The 15,926-nt window shown below is 38.7% G+C and overlaps 1 protein-coding gene across 5 annotated transcripts in view; it reads right to left on the bottom strand.

Annotated features, from left to right (window-relative positions):
• Positions 1 to 15,926, bottom strand: part of NUP62CL (nucleoporin 62 C-terminal like) — a 103,682-nt gene that overhangs the window by 31,063 nt on the left and 56,693 nt on the right. For 4 of the 5 annotated variants that reach the window (XM_027534043.1, XM_027534040.1, XM_027534039.1 and 1 more), the window contains 5 exons: positions 14,980 to 15,136; positions 12,942 to 13,125; positions 12,635 to 12,684; positions 12,363 to 12,494; positions 9,075 to 9,186 (listed from right to left, as the gene is read on the bottom strand). In XM_027534043.1, the coding sequence (XP_027389844.1) occupies positions 9,075 to 9,186; positions 12,363 to 12,494; positions 12,635 to 12,684; positions 12,942 to 13,125; positions 14,980 to 15,136 (635 nt within the window). The remainder of the gene's footprint in view (positions 1 to 9,074; positions 9,187 to 12,362; positions 12,495 to 12,634; positions 12,685 to 12,941; positions 13,126 to 14,979; positions 15,137 to 15,926) is intronic. The other variant, XM_027534042.1, reaches the window with a different exon arrangement.

Genomic DNA, 15,926 nt, shown 5'->3' with positions numbered 1-15,926 from the left:
ATCAGGCACCCAGAAAAGCAGCCCATTGTCTTCGAAAGGAAGTAGGAAAAAATATAAAAGATAAAAAGGGAGACAAAAGAGGTAGGGATGGAACTCCATCCCGGGAAGGGAGTCTTAAAAAAGAGAGAAGTTTCCAAACACCAGGAAACACTCTCACTGCCGAGTCTGTGGTGAGCCTTGGAACCACAGAGGGCAACACAACTGAGAGGAAAAATAAATAAATAATTAAACCCCACAGATTACATGCCCAACGGTAACTCCCCCAGTGGAGAAGCAGCGCAGATGCCTGCACCCGCCACTAGCAAGTGGGGGCTGGGCAGGGAGGCGAGGGCTGCATTGCTTAGCGTAAGGACCGGGCCTGAATGCCCCGAGGGCAATCTGAGGGAACTAACTTGGGCTAGCAAACCAGACTGTGGGATAGCTACCACATGAAAAGACCTAACCTAAGACACCACCAGACCCGGTCACAGAACAAAGGACTGACTAGAGCTACGAGAAAAGCCATAACCTAAAACACCGTCAGGCCCGCTCACAGAACAAAGGACTGAGCAGAGCTAGCCGCCTGCAGACCGGCCTATCCCCCTCTGGTGACAGGCAGGCGAGGGCAGCAGAGCCGGAAGGGGGCAACTGAGGCCCCAGAGAGGCATTATCTACCAAACTGCAAGCAGGCTTCATTGCTAACTAAGACTTCTTGGAATTCTGGACGGTCAACATCCGCCTGAGAAGGTGTGCCAGTTGTACACCCAGAAAACTGAGCGGCAGGGACAGGGGAGGTGATAAGTCACAGTGACCGTGCTCAGCAAACACCTGGTCACCTGAGCTGCTTGGATCTGGGAAGGGCACAAAACGCAGGCCCTACTGAGTTTGCCCCTCTGAGGACCACCCGAGTACCTGAACCTGAGCAGCTTAGACCTGGGAAGTGCATACAACCCAGGGCCGGCCTCGGACAGTTCCCAGCAGAGCAACCTAGAGCCTAAGCAGTGTAGACAGGGAAAGCACACACGCCTTGAGTGGGGGAAAACCCAGTGTGGCCAAGACACTGCAAGCATGCACCAGTGTTATTTGTTTGCAGCGTCCCTCCCTCCCCACAGCACGACTGAACAAGTGAGCCTAAAAAAGTGTCCACCACTGCCCCCTTGTGTCAGGGTAGAAATTAGACACTGAAGAGACCAGCAAACAGAAGAAGCTAAAACAGAGGGACCCTCCTTGGAAGTGACAGGTGCAATAGATTAAAACCCTGTAGATAGTACCAACTACATAGGAAGGGGCCTATAGATCTTGAGAAATATAAGCCAGATCAAGGAACTATCTGAAAATGAACTGACCCCACACTGTCCACAACACCAGAAAAAGTCCTACATATATTTTTACTATTTTTCCTATCATTCTTTAATTTTTATTTTTAAAAATTTTTTAATTTTAAGTCCTCTATTACTCCTTTAATTTTCATTTTTATAACCTACTGTTACTTTGCAAAAAAAAGAGACCCTATTTTTTAAAGCAATCTTCATATATATATATATTATAGTTCTTGTGACTTTATTATTTTTTTTGTTGTTAATATTGTATTTTTGAAAATCCAACTTCTACTCTAGACTTTTAATCTTGGCTTTTTGGTATTTCGGATCAATTTTGTACCTTTAAGAACCCAATCTTCAGTACCCATTTTTACTTGGGAGTGAGATTACTGGCTTGAATGCTCTCTCCCCCTTTGGACTCTCCTTTTTCTCCACCAGGTCGCCTCTATCTCCTCCCTCCCTCTTCTCTTCTCTACCCAACTCTGTGAATCTCTTTGTGTGTTACAGATGGTAGAGAACACTTAGGGAACTTATTACTGGCTGGATCTGTCTCTCTCCTTTTGATTCCCCCCTTTATCCTCCTGGCCACCTCTGTCTCCTTCCTCCCTCTTCTCTTCTCTGTGTAACTCTGTGAACATCTCTGAGTGGTCCAGACTGTGGAGTGCACATAAGGAAGTGATTACTGGCTACCTTGCTCTCTCCTCTTTTGATTTCACCTCATCTCATCCTGGTCATCTCTATCTCCCTCCTCCCTCTTCTCTTCTCCATGTAACCCTGTGAACCTCTCTGTGTGTCCCTCACTGTGGAGAAACTTTTCATCTTTAACCTAGACGTTTTATCAATGGTGCTGTATAGATGGAGAAGTCTTGAGGCTACTGTAAAAATAAGACTGAAAACCAGAAGCAGGAGGCTTAAATCCAAATCCTGAGAACACCAGAGAACTCCTGATTCCAGGCAACATTAATCGACAGGAGCTCATCAAACGCCTCCATACCTACACTGAAACCAAGCACCACCCAAGGGCCAACAAGTTCCAGAACAAGACTTACCACACAAATTCTCCAGCAACACAGGAACACAGCCTTGAGCTTCAATATACAGGCTGCCCAAAGTCACTCCAAACCCACTGACATCTCATAACTCATGACTGGACACGTCATTTCACTCCAGAGAGAAGAAATCCAGCTCCATCCACCAGAACACTGACACAAGCTTCCCTAACCAGGAAACCTTGACAAGCCACCCATACAAACCCACCCACAGCAAGGAAATTCCACAATAAAGAACTCCACAAACTTCCAGAATACAGAAAGGCCACCCCAAACTCAGCAATATAAGTAAGATGAAGAGACAGAGGAATACCCAGCAGGTAAAGGAAAAGGATAAATGCCCACCAAACCAAACAAAAGAGGAAGAAATAGGGAATCTACCTAATAAAGAATTCCAAATAACAATAGTGAAAATGATCCAAAATCTTGAAACCAAAATGGAATCACAGATAAATAGCCTAGAGACAAGGATTGAGAAGATGCAAGAAAAGTTTAACAAGGACATAGAAGAAATAAAAAAGAGTCAATATATAATGAATAATGCAATAAATGAGATAAAAAACACTCTGGAGGCAACAAATAGTAGAATAATGGAGGCAGAAGAGAGGATTAGTGAAGTAGAAGATAGAATGTTAGAAATAAATGAATCAGAGAAGAAAAAAGAAAAACAAATGAAAAGAAATGAGGACAATCTCAGAGACCTCTGGGACAATGTTAAATGCCCCAACATTCGAATCATAGGAGTCCCAGAAGAAGAAGACAAAAAGAAAGACCATGAGAAAATACTTGAGGAGATAATAGTAGAAAACTTCCTTAAAATGGGGAAGTAAATTATTACCCAAGTCCAAGAAACCCAGAGAGTCCCAAACAGGATAAATCCAAGGCAAAACACGCCAAGACACATATTAATCAAATTAACAAAGATCAAACACAAAGAACAAATATTAAAAGCAGCAAGGGAAAAACAACAAATAACACAAGGGGATTCCCAAAAGGACAACAGCTAATCTTTCAATAGAAACTCTTCAAGCCAGAAGGGAATGGCAAGATATACTTAAAGTGATGAAAGAAAATAACCTATAGCCCAGATTACTGTACCCAGTAAGGATCTCATTCAAATATGAAGGAGAAATCAAAAGCTTTACAGACAAGCAAAAGCTGAGAGAATTCAGCACCACCAAACCAGCTCTCCAACAAATGCTAAAGGATCTCCTCTAGACAGGAAACACAGAAAGGGTGTATAAACTCGAACCCATTAAGTAAATGGCAATGGGATCATACTTATCAATAATTACCTTAAACATAAATGGGTTGAATGCCCCAACCAAAAGACAAAGACTGGCTGAATAGATACAAAACCAAGACAGCAAAAGAGACACAGATGTATAGAACAGTCTTTTGGACTCTGTGGGAGAGGGAGAGGGTGGGATGATTTGGGAGAATGGCATTGAAACATGTATAATATCATATAAGAAACGAATCGCCAGTCCAGGTTTGATGCAGGATACAGGATGCTTGAGGCTGGTGCACTGGGATGACCCAGAGGGATGGTATGGGGAGAGAGATGGGAGGGGGTTCAGGACTGGGAACACGTGTACACCCATGGTGGATTCATGTTGATGTATGGCAAAACGAATACAATATTGTAAAGTAATTAGCCTCTAATTAAAATAAATAAATTTAAATTAAAAAAAAAAAACCCAAGACCCCTATATATGTTGTCTACAAGACACCCACCTCAAAACAAGGGACACATACAGACTGAAAGTGAAGGTCTGGAAAAAGATATTCCATGCAAATAGAGACCAAAAGAGAGCAGGAGTTTCAATACTCATATCAGATAAAATAGACTTTAAAACAAAGGCTGTGAAAAGAGACAAAGAAGGACACTACAAAATGATCAAAGGATCAATCCAAGAAGAAGATAGAACAATTATAAATATATATGCACCCAACATAGAAGCACCGCAATATGTAAGGCAAATGCTAACAAGTATGAAAGGGGAAATTAACAACAACACAATATTAGTGGGAGACTTTAATACTTCACTCACACCTATGGATAAATCAACTAAACAGAAAATTAACAAGGAAACACAAACTAAATGATACAATAGACCAGTTAGACCTAATTGATAGCTATAGGACATTTCATCCCAAAACAATGAATTTCACCTTTTTCTCAAGCGCACCCGGAACCTTCTCCAGGACAGATCAGATTCTGGGCCATAAATCTAGCCTTGGTAAATTCAAAAAAATTGAAATCATTCCAAGCATCTTTTCTGACCACAATGCAGTAAGATTAGATCTCAATTACAGGAGAAAAACTGTTAAAAAATGCCAACATATGGAGGCTGAACAACGCACTGCTGAATAACCAACAAATCACAGAAGAAATCAAAAAAGAAATCAAATTATGCATAGAAACGAATGAAAATGAAAACACACAACCCAAAACCTGTGGGACACTGTAAAAGCAGTGCTAAGGGGAAGGTTCATAGCAATACAGGCATACCTCAAGAACCAAGAAAAAAGTCAAATAAATAACCTAACTCTACACCTAAAGCAACTAGAAAAAGAAGAAATGAAGAACCCCAGGGTTAGTAGAAGGAAAGAAATCTTAAAAATTAGGGCAGAAATAAATGCAAAAGAAACAAAAGCGAGCATAGCAAAAATCAACAGAGCCAAAAGCTGGTTCTTTGAGAGGATAAATAAAATTGACAAACCATTAGCCAGACTCATCAAGAAACAAAGGGAGAAAAATCAAATCAATAACATTAGAAATGAAAATGGAGAGATCACAACAGACAACACAGAAATACAAAGGATCATAAGAGACTACTATCAGCAATTATATGCCAATAAAACGGACAACTTGGAAGAAATGGACAAATTCTTAGAAAAGTACAGCTTTCCAAAACTGAACCAGGAAGAAATAGAAAATATTAACAAACCCATCACAAGCACGGAAATTGAAACTGTAATCGGAAATCTTCCAGCAAACAAAAGCCCAGGTCCAGATGGCTTTGCGGCTGAATTACACCAAAAATTTAGAGAGGAGCTAACACCTATCCTACTCAAACTCTTCCAGAAAATTGCAGAGGAAGGTAAACTTTCAAACTCATTCTATGAGGCCACCATCACCCTAATACCAAAACCAGACAAAGATGCCAGAAAGAGAGATAACTACAGGCCAATAACACTGATGAACATAGATGCAAAAATACTTAATAAAATTATTGCAAACAGAGTCCAACAACATATGAAAAATATCATACATCATGACGAAGTGGGCTTTATCCCAGGGATGCAAGGATTCTTCAATATCCGCAAATCAATCAATGTAATACACCACATTAACAAATTGAAAAATAAAAGCCATATGAGTATCTCAATAGATGCAGAGAAAGCCTTTGACAAAATTCAACATCCATTTATGATAAAATCTCTCCAGAAAGCAGGAATAGAAGGAACATACTTCAACATATTAAAAGCCATATATGACAAACCCACAACAAACATTATCCTCAATGGTGAAAAATTGAAAGATTTCCCCTAAAGTCAGGAACAAGACAAGGGTGCCCACTCTCACCACTTCTATTCAACATAGTTTTGGAAGTTTTGGCCACAGCAATCAGAGCTGAAAAAGAAATAAAAGGAATCCATATTGGAAAAGAAGAAGTAAAAACTCTCACTGTTCGGAGATGACATGATCTTCTATATAGAAAACCCTAAAGACTCCACCAGAAAATTACTAGAGGTAATCAATGAATTTAGTAAAGTTGCAGGATATAAAATCAACACACAGAAGTCCCTTGCATTCCTATACATTAAAAGTGAGAAAATAAAGAAATTAAGGAAACAGTTCCATTCACCATTGCAACGAAAAGAATAAAATACTTACGAATATATCTACCTAAAGAAACTAAAGACCTATATATAGAAAACTATAAAACACTGGTGAAAGAAATCAAAGAGGACACTAATAGATGGAGAAATATACCATGTTCATGTATTGGAAGAATCAATATAGTGAAAATGAGTATACTACCCTAAGCAATCTATAGATTCAATGCTGCTGCTGCTGCGAAGTCACTTCAGTCATGTCTGACGCTGTGCTACCCCATAGACGGCAGCCCACCAGGCTCCCCCGACCCTGGGATTCTCCAGGCAAGAACACTGGAGTGGGTTGCCATTTCCTAGATTCAGTGCAATCCCTATCAAGCTACCAACGGTATTTTTCATAGAGCTAGAACAAACAATTTCACAATTTGTATGGAAATACAAAAAACCTTGAATAGCCAAAGCAATCTTGAGAAAGAAGAATGGAACTGGAGGAATCAACCTGCCTGACTTCAGGCTCTACTACAAGGCCACGGTCATCAAGACAGTATGGTACTGGCACAAAGACAGAAATATAGATCAATGGAACAAAATAGAAAGCCCAGAGATAAATCCACGCACCTATGGACACTTTATCTTTGACAAAGGAGTCAAGAATAAACAATGGAGAAAAGACAATCTCTTTAACAAGTGGTGCTGGGAAAACTGGTCAACCACTTGTAAAAGAATGAAACTAGAACACTTTCTAACACCATACACAAAAATAAACTCAAAATGGATTAAAGATCTAAATGTAAGACCAAAAACTATAAAACTCCTAGAGGAGAACATAGGCAAAACATTCTCTGACATACATCACAGCAGGATCCTCTATGACCCATCTCCCAGAATATTGGAAATAAAAGCAAAAATAAACAAATGGGACCTAATTAAACTTCAAAGCTTCTCCACAACAAAGGAAACTATAAGCAAGGTGAAAAGAGAGCCTTCAGAATGGGAGAAAATAATAGCAAATGAAGCAACTGACAAACAGCTAATCTCAAAAATATACAAGCAACTCCTACAGCTCAATTCCAGAAAAATAAACGACCCAATCAAAAAATGGGCCACAGAACTAAACAGACATTTCTCCAAAGAAGACATACAGATGGCTAACAAACATATGAAAAGGTGCTCAATACCACTCATTATCAGAGAAATGCAAATAAAATGCAAATGCAAATCAAAACCACAAAACCATTTCATGCCAGTCAGAATGGCTGCGATCCAAAAGTCTACAAGCAATAAATGCTGGAGAGGGTGTGGAGAAAAGGGAACCCTCTTACACTGTTGGTGGGAATGCAAACTAGTACAGCCACTATGGAGAACAGTGTGGAGACTCCTTAAAAAACTGGAAATAGAACTGCCTTATGACCCAGAAATCCCACTTCTGGGCATACACACCAAGGAAAACAGAATTGAAGGAGACATGTGTACCCCAATGTTCATCACAGTGCTGTTTATAATAGCCAGGACATGGAAGCAACCTAGATGTCCATCAGCAGATGAATGGATAAGAAAGCTGTAGTACATAGACACAATGGAGTATTACTCAGCCATTAAAAAGAATACATTTGAATCAGTTCTAATGAGGTGGATGAAACTGGAGCCTATTATACAGAGTGAAGTAAGCCAGAAAGAAAAACACCAATACAGTATACTAACACATATATATGGAATTTAGAAAGATGGTAACGATAACCCTGTATGCGACAGCAAAAGAGACACAGATATATAGAACAGTCTTATGGACTCTGTGGGAGAGGGCGAGGGTGGGATGATTTCGGAGAATGGCATTGAAACATGTATAATATCATATGTGAAATGAATCGCCAGTCCAGGTTTGATGCATGATACAGGATGCTCGAGGCTGGTGCACTGGGATGACCCAGAGGGATGGTTTGGGGAGGGAGGTGGGAGGGAGGTTCAGAATGGGGAACATGTGTACACCCGTGGTGGATTCATGTTGATGTATGGCAAAACAAATACAATATTGTAAAGTAATTAGCCTCCAATTAAAATAAATAAATTTGTATTCAAAAAAAGAAAGTACAGCCTGAGCTCCCACAACAGGAGACTTCTCTTACCATTACTGTCATGGGGTGGGAGTGGGGAAAAGGGCTCCATGTAGCTACTAAGACAATAGGGAAAGGCAGAGGAAATAAGTTCTTTAATTAGAGTATAGATAAAGGAAAATAAATCAATCTTTTCTTACCACCAAATTAATTTAAAACATCTCAACTCTCTAACTGGAGCCTCGGCTGTATTTTCTCATGTTATAATAAATTTACATTATGAGTTAACTAGGATTCCACAAGGCAGGTGGAAACCTAATAACTATACTTAAAATTTCTATGGAAAAATATACTGTAAGTCTTGAGTAGTTGACTTTTTGAACTTTTGAAATATAAGCTAATTATAAATTAAGGATTGCCTGGATATACCTACAAGACTCAGAACATGTGTATGTATATATACACACATATACTCACAATTATATCAACATGTAGATGAATATGTAAAAGGGCAAATAAACTAGCTAATGAGTAAGTGAATAGAAAAATTAGAATAGAGACATACTTATTGGAAGAACAGAAAGAAAACCCTGAAAATTTTGGGAGACCATTAATTTTTTTACCCTCCTGGAAATAATCACAAAAAACTCACAACCTTTTTGTGCTCCTGAATATTTCCTGCTCCACTAACTACACCCAAAACTTCGCACCTCTGGAGGCATGTAAGGAACACTATAGAGGACAGGAGAAGGTGACTAGGTAAAGGAACAACAGAATGCTAATTTCATACTAAATTTTGATTGTCTAAATAGATAAAGCAGTTAACACACCAGGTCAGTAGAGTCAGCAGGACTTTCAAATATATTCAGGTACTCAATGATGTCCTTGAGATCTTGGGTCATTTGTTTCATCTGAGCATCTACATTTTCTGCAAACTTGTAACTGAAAAGGAAGGTAAAATAAAGGGATTAACAAAAAAATGTTTTCTCCACTATGCACTGTTACTGACATACAAAGAATGATACTGCCAATTGAATTTGCCCTCGTTCCCCTATCTTCTCACTGTGTCTCCGTTACAACTAACAGCACATTTTTATGGATGTAACATTCACGACTATATTCTAAAAAGACTACATAGATGAAGGCTTTTATGCACTTTGCCATTTTTACAGTCACCCATTACCTCACCTATTAGATATCAGAATAAATCCATAGGTTACTTAGTTATATGAGAAGTTATTTTGGTGTTTAGTGATTTTAAGAAATGCTGAAATGTCTGCAACAATTTTGAATACATAAATTTTCAAAGTAAAATCTCATACAAATACATACCATCATCCAAGAAAAGATATTTTAAGAAATGAGACTCATAACAATCAAAGTCAGAAAAATCTGTTGAGTTCACAACAAGTCGATTATTTGGCTAAATTCTCAAGATTTCCATCCCAAGTATTTGTGTGTGTACACACACACAGTTAACCTAGTCAATGAATATGTTTATGAGAATTAAAGTGAGCAAAGGACTTTTCAATGTCTATCAGTTCAGTTTGGTTCAGTTCAGTTGCTCAGTCATATCCGACTCTTTGCAACCCCATAGACTGCAGCACACCAGGCCTCCCTGTCCATCACCAATTCCTGGAGTTTACCCAAACTCATGTCCATCGAGTTGGTGATGCCATACAATCATCTCGTCCTCTGTCGTCCCCTTCTCTTCCCACCTTCAATCTTTCCCAGCATCAGGGTCTTTTCAAATGAGTCAGTACTTCCCATCGAGTGGCCAAAGTACTGGAGTTTCAGCTTCAGCATCAGTCCTTCCAATGAATATTCAGGACTGATTTCCTTTAGGATGGAATGGTTGGATCTCCTTGCAGTCCAAGGGACTCCCAAGAGTCTTCTCCAACACCATGGTTCAAAAGCATCAATTCTTCAGCACTCAGCTTTCCTTATAGTCTCTCTCTCACATCCATACATGACTACTGGAAAAACCATAGTCTTGACTAGACGGACCTTTGTCTATAAAGACTAAATAATTCAATTAAATTTATTTGTAACTACTGCCTTTCTGTCCCAAACTACTTATAGATAATTGTCTGCCTAGATTGTTGAAGATTCTAGTAAAGATTCCAATGCAATATAAATCTGACTACCTAAAAGCAATCAGAAAGAATATGCAGATCAGGAAGCAACAGTTAGAACTGGACATGGAACAACAGACTGGTTCCAAATAGGAAAAGGAGTACGTCAAGGCTGTATATTGTCACCCTGCTTATTTAACTTCTATGCAGAGTACATCATGAGAAACGGTGGGCTGGATGAAGCACAAGCTGGAATCAAGATTGCCAGGAGAAATATCAATAACCTCAGATATGCAGATGACACCACCCTGATGGCAGAAAGTGAAGAGGAACTAAAAAGCCTCTTGATGAAAGTGAAAGAGGAGAGTGAAAAAGTTGGCTTAAAGCTCAACATTCAGAAAACGAAGATCATGGCATCTGGTCCCATCACTTCATAGCAAATAGATGGGGAAACAGTGCCGGACTTTATTTTTTTGGGCTCCAAAGTCACTGCAAATGGTGACTGCAGCCATGAAATTAAAAGACACTTACTTATTGGAACAAAGTTATAACCAACCTAGATAGCATATTAAAAAGCAGAGACATTACTTTGCCAACAAAGGTCCATCTAGTCCAGGCTATGGTTTTTCAAGTAGGCATGCATGGATGTGAGAGTTGGATTGTGAAGAAAGCTGAGCACCAAATAATTGATGCTTTTGAACTGTGGTGTTGGAGAAGACTCTTGAGAGTCCCTTGGACTGCAAGGAGATCCAACCAGTCCATTCTAAAGGAGATCAGTCCTGGGTATTCATTGGAAGGACTGATGCTGAAGCTCAAACTCCAATACTTTGGTCATATGATGTGAAGAACCGACTCATTGGAAAAGACCCTGATTCTGGGAGGGATTGGGGGCAGGAGGAGAAGGGGACGACAGAGGATGAGATGGCTGGAGGGCATCACTGACTCGATGGACATGAGTTTGAGTGAACTCCGGGAGTTGGTGATGGACAGGGAGGCCTGGCGTGCTATGATTCATGGGGTCACAAAGAGTCGGACACGACTGAGCGACTGAACTGAATTGAAGTGAGTGTTTCTTCAACCTACAGGTAGGATCACATGGCTGAAAATGTAACTCTGTTTCCAAGAAAATGATAGAATGCATAGGATAATCAGTGAAATGAAAAGATTCACAAAGGCTGAAATACAATAGAAGAAACAGAGAGCTAGAGTTCATACAGATTAGCTGTACTTACCACATTTAATACATCTACAAAAAGTTAACTTGCAAGGTTTTAAAAAATAAGCTCAGTCTTAATTCACTAATAAGCCATTCATAAAAGCAATCAGATTTAGTTTACGTAGCACATTCATACATGTTCTTCTAATAACATTTTATAATTTGGCCTTATTACCAAATCTCAGTTCTAAAGAAATAAAGTTACTGTGGGAATATTGGCAATATATTGACCAAAGGTAAAGACCAAATCACACACAAATAAAATATATTCAGGTAAAGACCAAATCACACACAAATAAAATATATTCAGGTAAAGACCAAATCACACACAAATAAAATATATTCAATCTAAGACATCGACAAAACCATTCAATGTTTAAAAGCCACACAGTCTGCGCCTAGATTAACAAATTTCCTTTAGAATAAGAAATGGACTTATCACTGAAGCAATTGCATCAACATTAGGTTTAAAAGAGTCAGTATAAATAGGAGGTCATAAATATTCTGTAATATCATGATACCACACACATAAAATTTGTATTTCTAATTTAAGAACAAACTTGACAAATATAAAAACTTAACAGTGGTCATGTCTAATCCTGAGATTAATAACAGTTTACAAAATGCTACAAAACAAAACTGCCAGAATGACTACTTCACTTTCAAGCATCCTGAAAATATAAACAGCAATCAAATAAGTTGATAAATGGCAACTACCAGAACTTGCACTTTTCTCCCAATTTTTATTCCCTGCCTTCAAAGTCATTTTTATCTTTGTTTAGTAGCTAAGACCTGCCCTATTCCTCAATCTTTATTTAGTTACTTACGTCTTCTCATGCTCATCTATATACTGTGGATAAACAGACCCACTATGGTCCTTTAGAGACTCCTCCAAAGGGATAAAGAGATCTTCCAGTTCCCTCTGCTGTGATAGGATAAAATCCAATTCTTGTTCCAGCCTGGAAAAAAAAGTCAATAGAAAGGCTAATGAAACGAATTTTGAGTGACACAATAAATGTCAGTAAACCATAACAAGGAAAAACAACCATACAAAGACATAGATCTTTAATCTTCCAACCTAGGGAAGCTAAGGTTCTACCTTTTCTGATGCAGTTTCACTTTTTCTACTTCTCCATGTAAAGCAGTTATCTATAAAGGAAAATAAGAATATAATAGTATAAATATTTGAATTTATATTGTAACTGTAAGGCAATATTTATTTTGTAATATACACTTCAAGTATGAAAGAGTTCCTAATTCAGGGCACTTATTATCTAAGGAAAATATTTTTAAGTTTATCACTAATATTGAAAAGAAAAATTAACCATGAAACATGGGTCTATTTTCCTGTGTTCATCAGAAAATACTTACACAATGCAGGTAAATTAATGAGAACATCTTCTTACCTTCTCACCATTCTCCATCAATGTATAGTCCCAAGCATTGACCAGGGTGGCCTGGTGAAGAAAGTATTTCTCTTGATCCTCTAACTCAAGGTTCCATTTGTTTACCAGACCGTCCAGCTGACCATATGTCATCACAGGAGTTATGATTGCACTAAAAAGGATACAGTATGATCGGATGATCATACTTTCCAAAGTATGATCAGATTTTTAAAAGTATAACACAGAAGAACTTAGAGGAAAAAATATCACATTTTACAGACATTTCTCCAACCTGCTCCCTAACAAAACCACCAAAACTGGTAAAGATTATTTCAAAAACAACCATTCAAAGTCTCTGGAAGTTATCCTAAGGAAATACAGCAAATGTAAAACGATAAATCTTTCAGAAAAAAATTAGGAGAAAATCTTTGGAATCTAGGCAAAGAGTTCTTAAACTTGACACTAAAAGCACATTCATTAAAGGAAAAAGTGATAAATCAGACCTTGTCAATTAAGTTTTGTTTGGTGAAACACTCTTTAATTACAGAGTTAGAAAAAACTGTTCATAAACCACATATCTGACAAAGGGCAGGTATCTAGAATACATAAAACTCTCAAAACTTAGTAAAAACAAAATTCAAGTAGAAATGGACAAAAGGTATGAACAGACACTTCATCAAAGAGGATATGCAGATGGGAAATAAACATATGAAAAGATGTCCAACATCATTAGTCATCAGGGGAATGCATATTAAAACTACTATGAGCTGGAGAAGACTCTTGAGAGTCCCTTGGACTGCAGAGATCAAACAAGTCAATCCTAAAGAAAATCAACCTTGAATATTCATTGGAAGGGCTGATACTGGAAGCTGAAGTTCCAATGCTTTGGCCATCTGATGCAGAGTTGAATACTGGAAAAGACCCTGATGCTGGTAAAGATTGAGGGTAGGAGAAGAAGGGGGCAACAGAGGATAAGATGGCTGGATGGCATCACCGACTCAATGGACATGAGTTTGAGCAAACTCTGGGAGAGACTGAAGGACAGGGAAACCTGGCAGGCTGCAGTCCATGGGGTGGCAAAGAGTCGGACACAACTGAGCAACTGAACAACAAAAATGAAAAAATAGTGACAATACCAAATCCTGGTGAGAATATGGACAAGCTGGATCTCTCATACATTGTTGTTGGAGAGGTAAAATGGCACAGCCACTCTGGAAAAAATTTATAGCAATTTCCTTAAAAACGAAACTTGCAACTGCCATACCACCCAGTAACTGTACAGATGGGCTGTACAGAGAAATGAGAGTTAGGTTCACCAAAAGTGTTAGTTGTTCAGTCAAGTCCGACTCTTTGCAACCCCATGGACCATAGCCCCAAAGGATCCTCTGTCCATGGAATTCTCCAGGCAAGAATACTGGAATGGGTAGTCATTCCTTTCTTCAGGGGATCTTCCCGACCCAGGGATTGAACCTGGGTCTCCTGCATTGCAGGAAGATTCTTTACCATCTGAGCTACCAGAGAAGACCAGGTTCACCAAAATCCTGTACACAAATGTTCATAGCAGCTTTACTCATAATAGCCCCAAACTGGCATAAATTATAAGAATTCAGGCTCTAGAACTTGACTGCCTGAATTTTAATCCTGGCTCAACCATTACCAAGTATATGACCAGAGGCAGATTATAAAATCTTAATGTGGTCTAGTTTCCTCATCTATAAAGTGAGAACAAAATAGTACCTAACTCATAAAGTTATTGTGAGGATTAAATGATATGATGTTTGTGTAAAGCACTGTCATATTGCTCAACATATAGTAATCACATAATAAATATTATCTATTATTCGCAACAGTAATAATTGTATTATAATGATATTCAGAAGACAAAAGTATCCTTTTAGTTGTTCAACTTCTAAGAAACAGAAAGCCTTTCTCTAACTGCTCCTTGACTCTGAGTCATTTACCTAACTTTCAAACACTATTCTAAAGATATACAAGCAAACTATGTCTTGTGTATGACAAATAAAATGAAAATGATACAAATTTTCAAATGAATACTTACTTAACAGTCGGAGTAAAAGGTATAGATGTAATGCTGACTGGAACAGTGTTATTAATCCCAATTGATGTCAGTGGTTTTAGGTTCAAGGTAAAGCTACTAGTGGCAGTAGTAGTGGTGGTGGTGGTAACAGTGGTGGTAGTGGTGGTTGATGCTATAGCTGGAAAATGAAGTGTATAATGTTAATAATAAGTAAGAAATTTTAAAACTCAGCACTTGATCATTCAGGATAAAAAAACCATAGAAATGCTTTTTAATGTGAATTTGAATTCAAAGTTGTAATGGGTTTTAACTCAACATTGTTATAATATATGGCAGGCCAGTTACCTGGATTAAGCTTCCTGCTAAAAACTGAAAATCTTGGATAAATGTGTAGAAAAATAAAATTTATAACCTAACCAGACCTATAACCATTAAAGAAATTGAATCAATCCTCTAAACTCTTCCCATAAAGAAAACTCCGGACCCAGATAACCTCACTGGTTCATTCAGTTCAGTTCAGTCACTCAGTCGTGTCCGACTCTTTGCAACCCCATGAATCGCAGCACGCCAGGCCTCCCTGTCCATCACCAACTCCCGGAGTTCACTCAAACTCATGTCCATCGAGTCAGTGATGCCATCCAGCCATCTCATCCTCTGTAGTCAGTCCCCTTCTCCTCCTTCCCTCAATCCCTCCCAGCATCAGGGTCTTTTCCAACGAGTCAACTCTTTGCATGAGGTGGCCAAAGTATTGGAGTTTGAGCTTCAGCATCAGTCCTTCCAATGAACACCCAGGACTGATCTCCTTTAGAATGGACTGGTTGGATCTCCTTGCAGTCCAAGTGACTCCAAAGAGTCTTCTCCAACACCACAGTTCAAAAGCATCAATTCTTTGGTGCTCAGCTTTCTTCACAGTCCAACTCTCACATCCAACCTCACTGGTAAGTTCTGCTAAACTTTGAAGAAAAGAA

This window comes from Bos indicus x Bos taurus, chromosome X (genome assembly GCF_003369695.1).
Source record: "Bos indicus x Bos taurus breed Angus x Brahman F1 hybrid chromosome X, Bos_hybrid_MaternalHap_v2.0, whole genome shotgun sequence".
In the NCBI taxonomy this organism is placed as follows: domain Eukaryota; kingdom Metazoa; phylum Chordata; class Mammalia; order Artiodactyla; family Bovidae; genus Bos; species Bos indicus x Bos taurus.
The sequence above is the reverse complement of the archived record's forward strand: the minus strand, read 5'-3'. Positions and strand labels throughout refer to the sequence as shown.